The 9,158-nt window shown below is 32.6% G+C and overlaps 1 protein-coding gene across 3 annotated transcripts; it reads right to left on the bottom strand.

The window, feature by feature from the left end:
- Window positions 1-2,431: 2,431 nt before the first annotated feature.
- On the bottom strand, window positions 2,432-8,422 carry LOC108335897 (F-box/kelch-repeat protein At1g26930). Of its 3 annotated transcripts, XR_001832798.2 has the most exons (3): window positions 8,267-8,422; window positions 5,782-7,544; window positions 2,432-4,172 (listed from the first exon to the last, which is right to left on the bottom strand). XR_001832798.2 is itself a non-coding variant. In XM_052869186.1 (2 exons), the coding sequence occupies exon 2, from the start codon at window positions 7,480-7,482 to the stop codon at window positions 5,878-5,880; it is 1,605 nt and encodes a 534-aa protein (XP_052725146.1). In that variant the 5' UTR covers window positions 7,483-7,544; window positions 8,267-8,422; the 3' UTR covers window positions 5,558-5,877. The 3 variants fall into 3 exon arrangements, 2 of the variants coding, with proteins under 2 accessions (XP_052725146.1, XP_017427588.1); XM_052869186.1 differs by lacking the exon at window positions 2,432-4,172 and having other exon boundaries at window positions 5,558-7,544; XM_017572099.2 differs by lacking the exons at window positions 2,432-4,172; window positions 8,267-8,422 and adding an exon at window positions 8,124-8,260 and having other exon boundaries at window positions 5,558-7,544.
- Window positions 8,423-9,158: the final 736 nt, after the last annotated feature.

Below are 9,158 nucleotides of genomic sequence, written 5' to 3'. Positions count from 1 at the left end.
TGATTTACCTTAATCTCCTTAACATTAATCATTTACGCTTATGAGGTCGATCATCCCGACCGGCCAATTTGTCTTTTTTACTGGGTCGTCCGGTCATGTCTTCATAATGGACTATGACGACCATCTGGTCATATGGTACAATAACTTTCTTGAAAAATTGACCATGTGAAACTGCAAAAAAATTATAGAAATTATAGGTAAAAGTAAAGGATTTTTCTTTTTCAAATCAAATTTTGGTTTAGATAAATTTAATTTAGATTCAACCACCTCATTACAAGAAATATCTATCAGAAAAAAGGACAAGAAGTAGTTTCAAAAAGCTTGAGTAGTAAGGAGACTATAGAAAAGAATGTATTTAAAAAAGATGGTGAGTTTTCATAAATAAAAAACTAAATAAGTAAAATTCTAACTTGTATTCTAATCATTTAAAAATCATCCCTCTAAACTAAAAGAATTGGTTCTTACATTCTCACAAACATTAACCCTTTGTTCACTTGAATGGATTTTGGGGAGAGTGATTGAGTGGATTTGAAAGGATTTAAAGATAAATTTTTTTGTTGTTTATTTGAGTGAATTTGGAGGTAAGTGAGAGTGAATTTGGAAGCAACGTTTGTGAGAATTAGTGTAGGATTTGATTGATGTGACAGATTAAAGAAATTTACTTCAAAATTCACTCTCACCTACCTCCAAATCCACTCTCACCTACCTCCAAATTCACTCAAATAAACAACAACAAAATTTATTTTCAAATCCTCTCAAATTCATTCAATCACTCTCCCCCAAATCCATTCAAGTGAACAAAGCCTAAAAATTTTACCCTTGAAATTCATGTACCTAGAAAGAGGTAAGGATTAAAATTATCTCATTTTTGTCCCATATGGAATTCCATAGTCTTGCATCCCAGATCATTAACTAGGTTGATGACTTTATTCTTCAATTGTTTAACTAGATTTAACCTTTGACTTTCTCAACTGAATGACATTGTGTAGATTAACAAATGTTGGAGGTAAACTAATTCATAAGTTACAAGACCAATATTTCAATGATCTAGTATGATCTTTAGATTTTTATGACTCTCCCTACATTTGTGGTAAGTGTAACCCTTAGAAACTAAGGAAAGTCAAGTTATTGAAAATCATAATAAAGAATATAACTTACTCTTATAATTTCTAACAGAATCACCAAAAATCAAAAATGCAAATTCTTAAATGTAAAGAAGTTTGGAAAAGTTTATCTTTTAACATGTTTTTTTTTTACTAATGTTATAAAAGATAATTTTGAATATAAAATTCTAGTTAAATTTTAAGGATATAAAACTTTTGGAGCAAATTTCTACCATTTTCTTAATAATATTCCAACAATTAAGAGGTAAGTATAAGCATTTTCAGTCAATTAGAATCTAGTTTAGCTTAAACTTCTCTTTTTCTCCAAAGATTATCTATATTTTTCCCTTCTAGTTCCACTTGTAGATATTTTAAGTTTAGAAGTTCAATGAAATCAAAAGGCTGTTATATCAATTAGTTAACGGTACTTAACTTTATATTTATATATATATATATATATATATATATATATATATATATGAAATTAGTCTTATATATAAGGTTATATACATGAGATTTATACTAGAACAGTTAGATGCTTGAGTATTCCAAATGATTATGACATGTTTTAATTACAAAATTCAAATTTAATATTAATCTTCTTAAAACAATAAATTTATATATATATATATATATATATATATATATATATATATATATATATATATATATATATATATATATATAATATTAATGGTGGTAATTGTCCTTATTTCGGTTGGCTTATCTATAAATATGTTCCAATCATATTTTACATGAGAGTTGATAATTCTACACGTGCAAATACTAAGGAAAATTTATAGAAACTATATAATAAATATATATATATATATATATATATATATATATATATATATATATATATGTGTGTATTTTGTTGAGACAAAATTGTTTGAGAGAAGTTACATCGGTTAACAATCCATGTTTTGAATTTTATCAAACAATACTAAACGAAATATTATTTATAGAAAGAAGTGTTTAAACAATTGGATATGTCAAAAGACAAATGCTTGACAAATAAAATCGTTAATCTGAGTCACTAGGACAAAATACACATAATTAATATTAGAGTAATTTTGACCAAATAGATAGCATCTTATGCAATAAAGAAATGCATACGCTAAACGATTATGCATTTATATTCAAGCTACTTGTATCACCAAGCGTCTGACAAAGTAAATCATGTGCAATGACTAAAAAGAGGCTTTAGATGTTATAAAATAATTATAGAACATAGCGTGTCGGGATAAACGATAATCATCCCATTAAGCAATATGTTAGCTCAAACTGATGCTAAACGATATATCACTTGCATCATTTAAGTCAACTTGATAATAAGTGATGCATTAATTAAATGATGTTAACGTAAAATATGTTCTGAACATGCAATGAGTTGTACGATCATTAACGAATAAAACATTTAATGTTGTACGAAAAAGTGTTTTCGTGCTTGCATACTTTGTTCTCTTTATCTATGTATGAAATGATAGCACCTAGCTCAATGTAGAAGTTCTGCACAAAGGTAAAAAAGGCATTAAGAGATAAAAAAGCATTCTTAGAATGCTTCATCAAAAAAATTTGCCTAAAAGGATCATACAAGTTATTTACACAAAAAAAAAAACTATGCTACTCTACAACATAAATCTGAGTCTGACCAAGTTACCGATAAAGTCTATGAAGCCTATCTTGATATCAACTTAGAATCTAACGATTATCTCACAAGATAATCTATATAAAGAAGATCAACTAAAGAGAAGAAAGTTGATGAAAAAGCAGAAAAGAGAAAAGGTGAGAAATGAAGAGAGAGTATGTTCAAGAATGATTATAAAATATCAACTCCACTTTACCTCAGTGCATATATTGTCTAATATTCTTCAACCTAACAAAAATGATGAAGAAATGGAAGAATGAATAAAAACATGTTCTATTAAGAGAGAATGAGAAGAGTGAAAAAACAAACTTAAAAAAAAACTTGACATAGCTTGAATAGAGTAAACTAATATAAAAATTATACTTTATTGTTTTTCTTCCTTAAAAACTTTTATTAAGCTTTTTATTTCATCGTCTGAAAAATATCCTTATTTGATAGTTATTTGAAAACCCATCAGACATTTTTACGAAAAGTTTTAGAAAATATTATTCATGTTTATAAATTGTAATCATCAAAGTAATAATTTTCTCTTTTTTTTTATTGAAAATGTATTTTAAAGGGATAGACAACTTGAATCCATACTTAAAGCCCAACTTTTCAACATGCATTAGTGAGTTGCATAACATGGAACCCCGATCCATCAAACATGGGTTACACGAAGTAAAAACTTAATTACTATGGTCCAATTAAGCATGCTTTTCAGTTTCAAAAAGTTATACCATTTTTAAATGTTCAAATTTGTGTTCCACAAACATGATTTATGCATGTATATAACCATGTTTTCTTCATCAATCAATGAGTTTTATAGGGATAGCTTTACATAAGGGAATTTAGTAGTTTAAAGATATCAGACCCAACAAAAAACAACTTAGGACTTTCAAAATCTCATGAGAAGAGACACCAGTAGATTCGGCCCATTATGCTGTTTTTTGGCAATTGAATTTTCTTCAGACCATAACTTAAGACAACAGAAGATATTGACCACTCATCTTAATTTCTGAACATTTTTTTTTTGTTTCAAAATGTTTTCCCTCTTTTGTTGGAAGAAAAAGGGGAGACTTTACTCCTTTTTTTTTTAAATCATTAACTTTTGACAAAATATTTAATTGGGCTTTAGTTTCATACTAACTACTTTCCCTGACTATGTAGGATTTATTGGTAAAAAAATTCCTTAATTGATATTCTACTTTCTTGGAGATTGGTCTCATCACTTGTACTTGTGAGATACCTCTGGATACAAGTTTTTATTTAAAATAAAAATCTATCTATAATTCTTCCAAAGTTTAATAATAACAAATATTTTTCTGCTTATGAATCCAGCATCATGTGTTAACTGAAACATCATCTTCATCATATGTTGCTTTGCTTTCATTCTTGATTGATCCCTTAGATTTGTTGGAGCGAGTCACTTGCTATTTCTGTTATCAAACGTCAATGAAATGTTACTAGGACTTGTTAGAATAAATTATTCTTCAATTCTGATTTTTTTTTTTTTTGGTTATTCTTCCATATTCTCCTATCAATAACTTTTATGTTGAAAATATTATTCTACATACATAAGAAAAGATGTCTTTTAAAATAATTTTATTAAAATAGCTTTACACTTTGAATAAATACATTAAATAAAAAGTGAGGTAATTTTGGTGGCTGAACGCTTTAATATTAACTTTTAAGAGCAAATTAGAAAGAAAAAAAAACAAATGGCAAATTGTAAAATGAAAATATCACTTATTTTATGCAACTTGATATGCAACAGAATTTACTTCTGTTTCACACATTTAGTAAACTGCTGTTCTTGATTTCTACCAAGAGGAAGTTCTGTTGAGATAAATTCACTTATAAAAGACATAAGAATGCAAAATAATGAAGTATATTCCATAACTTAAGATAAAGTTTATGCTCTTAAGCAGTAAAAAAAGTACTTGTTTTTTATTTTATCTTTTTATTAATTACTTCAGGAACAGAGTTTATTCACATTGGACCTAAAGTTGTTTAAGGACTTTGATGTCTAATAATGGTGATGCAACCACCCAACAAAAAATATTTAAAGCAACTCTGCAGTTACAGGACTAAGATGAGTTTCCTACTATAACATGGACCATTGTCATATACTTACAATTAGAAACATCCAATAACTACAACAGGTTTAAGAAATACCAGATGTACTCATATTTCAATTTCAACAGGTTTAAGACACACTTGAAAAATAAGGGTTCATGCAATTGCCAAGACAACAAAAAACTTGTTTGATGGGAAGTAATAATAATGGCTTAATGATGCAGTACAATATTCCATCAATGTCTAATAATAAAGATCATTCATTTATAGTTTCAACTTTGAAACATTTTGCTCTTAACCATAGCTCCAATAACGATTTTTAAAACAACAAACCATTAATCACTGTTACTTATTTTGACAGCAGACGCAAACTGATTTTTTCATGAAGGTTGCAGTCTTAAAAAGGAAAACTTTCATCATTTTTAGTGCCATAATGCATAGGTCCATATAAAAAAATTGGAGACAGAAAATTCTATATATGATACCAAAGTCCAGACTAGAAAGAGCTCAAAATACAAGGTCCATGAATTCAAATGTGCAAAATTGAATCAATACAGAATCCAAGAAAAAGAAAAAAAAAACTCTCAGAAAGTTATTCATTCCTTCAAGCTAGGAAATTTATGATCAAGAAAATCAAGTATCTAGTTGTGTGTTCTCAGAAGCACTTAAACAAACAACACCAGTAACCTAAGTTTGTGTAGAACTTAAATTATTTAATCTATTCCTTTGCTACATGATACCAAAGTTCGAAAAATCACATGTCAATGGAAATGGGGGAAGATGCCAATTTCAATGTAACAAAATAGTGGTTGAAATTTTAAACATAAAAAAAAAGAAAAAAAAAAGACTGAATAGCTCCTCCCCGTAAAACTTTTTAGCTAATCTTGAGTAATATCTGAATGTTGTCCCCATCATCCCCAACCTTTCAAAGAAAAATATCATAGAAAGAAATAAGGGAGGGCAATGTACCAATTAGCAAGAATCCTGTGTCAATGGACGAATCAATGTTTGTGCAACTCCTTGGACATGAAGCATCAAAATGTGTAAGTTTGAAAATTCAATGCTTCAACATCCCATCACAGCACAATTATAAACAAAGTTGCCAGAACGTTTCCTAGCAAGTAGATCCCACTGTGGAGGCCCTGCACTAGGCACCCATGAATTGAGCTCAATAAAACCCTCACCATGAGTCCTAGGTCCACCAATCACAATAAGCTTATCTCCACATGCCCTGAATGCAAGACCCCAACCATTCATCGACACTGCACGTTCTGGCAGTCTCCCAATGGTAATCCACACTTTTTCTTCCTTGTCATACTTCTTAACCTCCATGTCAGCGTAATCAGCAGCATATAGTTCATCATTTACAACTGCAACCAGAGGTGGTGCCTCAGCTGTTGCAGGCATCTCAGGACCCCTACTACTTCTTCCTGGGGACATGTTAGGAATCTCTGTCCATGTCCTGCTCTGAATATTGTACTCCTCTCCACATGTTAGGACCTTAGAATCACTCCCCCCAATCCCCCCTATAACATAAAAATGTCCATCCATAAACACCCCAGAACACATCTTCCTTGGTTTCTTCATACTTGGCAGTGTTTCCCATGTTTGAGTCTCAGAATTGTATAATTCAGCAGAGTCCAGGATGTGTCCCTCTGAATCACACCCACCAGCTAATATTGCAATCTCTCCAAGGCTTGCTGAGCCAAACAAGCATCTTGGAGCATTCATCCTCATTCCAGATGTCCATGAGTTTGTCAACAGACTGTATCTGTAAATCACATGAGATCTTAGCTCCCTCCCAAACACAAGTAGCTCAGTTCCTACAGCTAAAGATTCCTTGTCTGAACACATAAAGCATTCATTAGAAGCCATCCTTGGCAAATGCATCCACCTCTGACGGATTGGATCATAGGCCTCCCATTCCAGGAGGGCGCAGGAAAAATAAATCCAGTGCTCCATAATACCATTTAGTCTCCTCCATTGATAGAGTTCACCACTTCGGATTATGTTCCGGAAGCTCCTAGTCAACGAGGCTAGAGAACCGTAGTCTGACCTTGAACACCGGCTGAGACAGGCTATTGAGCTGTCACGGTTCATGCGTGGCAAGAGTGAACCAGAATCTGAAGAATCCCCACCAAGCTGCTGCTGCTGCTGCTCAGATTGCTGTTCACTTGAATTCATTAGATTCTCATCATCCTCCAACCGATATTCAGATAGCCTGGCACCAAAATCTGATAAATCCCCAGGCTTAGCCTGCTGCTGTTCATCGGATTGACGGTCACCAACATCCATCAAATCACCATCACCCTCCTGTTCTTGCTCACCAAATAGCCGGTCGGTCAAAGCTCCATCTTCTCCGACAACTACTTCACAAACGTTCAATGGCTCAATGGCCTCCTGATCCATCTGGGAAACAACGGAATCATTGGCCTCAATAGATTGCCTTTGAAGGGAAATTCGAGCCATTTCAACTCTATTGTAAGAATCCAACTTCCTGGTACACTTCCTCGGCTGCTGGGGCTCATCCTCAACATCATCAATCTCCATAGGGCGCTTTCCATTCTTGATGTCCAACTCCAGCAAGCACTTCATGTAAGACCAGTCGTTCTCTGCCTGGCAAGTGCTGGAAAACAACCTCGGAACAACGCACGAACGACCGTCCAACATGTCTCCACCACAGAGAAAGGAACGCCCTTCACTCTTCAATCCACCACAGCAAAATCAAGAGCCTGTTCAAACAGAATTGATGAAATCCAATTCAATTCACAAGTTCCTAATTTTTGCCCCTTTTACTTCTTTGCACAAATTTAAACACCCATCACAGCAAGCAAGGCCCATCTAATCAACACCCGTCACACAAGTTTCTTCAGATCGAAATATCGTTCAACCAATCACCAAGACAAATCCCCAAAAACCACTTTTTTATTTCCCTTTGTTTTTGACATGGTATAACAAAGATGAAACCTTTGGTTAGTGGAAAAAACAAAAATGCCCCTTCTGTGATAGACAGATCCCAAAGATGCAAAACGCCAGAAATAACGTCAACTTCAATTGAACACACGAAATGCAGAAATGAATCCAACATCCCAATGCAGCAACAAAAGTTTGAAATTTTTAAATCAACCCATCATTCATTACGCCTCATGATTCAACTAGAAAAACCGAAATTCAATAAAGATCTCTAAATAACAGAAGAAAACCAAACCAGCAAAGCAAGTCACTGTTGAGCCCATTCACAGAGAGCAATACTTGAAGAAGAGAACAAAAAAAAAAGGCAAGCAGAGAGAAAAACAATGCTAGAAACTTACAGGGTTGGATAGGAACCAAAACCAACCAAAAATAAGAACAGAAAAAAAGGGTACTTGATGGCAATTTTCAAATTGAACAACAATCTTCAACTCTTTTTCTCTCTCTATATATATACATAATATATCTATTGCATGTTACTCACAGAAAGAACCACTTTCTCTCTCTACAGCGTCCTTGGTTGTCTCTGGTTGGTCCCTGGAGAAAACTCTCTGCAAATCAGATGGAAGGTTTGGTTGTTCTGATTTTGGAGCAAAATCTGAAAGAGAGGACCCTCTCTACAACCCCTTATCTCCCTTAAATCATAGCTTAATGCACAATTAAATAATAATTATTACTTCCTAATTTTTTATCATTATTATTTGTTTGTTATGAATTTTTTTATGATTTAAAATAAAATTGTTTTGTTTTTTGGGATTGTCCGGGAGGCGGCGGCGAGAGAAGACGGTGACCGTGGACGCAGTGGCGGTGGGACCCCAACATGTTCACCGTTAAGTAACCTGGAACTGGTTGTACCGGTGGAGCCACGTGTTGAACGGATAGAGAGATGGAACCCGTTACGTTTTCGATACGTCTCTCCGCCGTTTGATTTTGATTCTAAATTATCGGCTGGTCAATTTTTCGTGAGAGGGGAGGAATCACATGCGGCCGGTACGCTGATGTGGCAGGTTTTGATTGGTTACTCATGTAAAGGCAGCCGTTAAATCTCTCTCCTCATTTGTGAGTCTTGACCGGTCAATCTTGATAGATTACACACAGTTATGGAGATTAATTATGAGTTTTATTGTTTTACTGATAGAGAAGTTACATTATCAATAAAAATAATGAATATTACTGTTTTCAATGTTAATATAAATATAATAAAAATCAATAAATTAACTATACCAATTATTTTGTTTTAGGTATAAATATACTTTTTAATCTTCTTAATTTTATAAATCTGTAATTTTAATTTTTGTAATAATTTATCTGTGTATTGAATTTTCAATCTTTTTAATTATTAAACAATTTTTTTCACTGTTAACATATATAATTTC

The sequence above is a fragment of the Vigna angularis genome, chromosome 10 (genome assembly GCF_016808095.1).
Source record: "Vigna angularis cultivar LongXiaoDou No.4 chromosome 10, ASM1680809v1, whole genome shotgun sequence".
NCBI classification, from domain to species: domain Eukaryota; kingdom Viridiplantae; phylum Streptophyta; class Magnoliopsida; order Fabales; family Fabaceae; genus Vigna; species Vigna angularis.
The sequence above is the reverse complement of the archived record's forward strand: the minus strand, read 5'-3'. Positions and strand labels throughout refer to the sequence as shown.

Bases quoted from the DNA above. Each gene is read 5' to 3' on its own strand.
- LOC108335897 (XM_052869186.1), bottom strand. From the start codon at position 7,482: ATGTTGGACGGTCGTTCGTGCGTTGTTCCGAGGTTGTTTTCCAGCACT.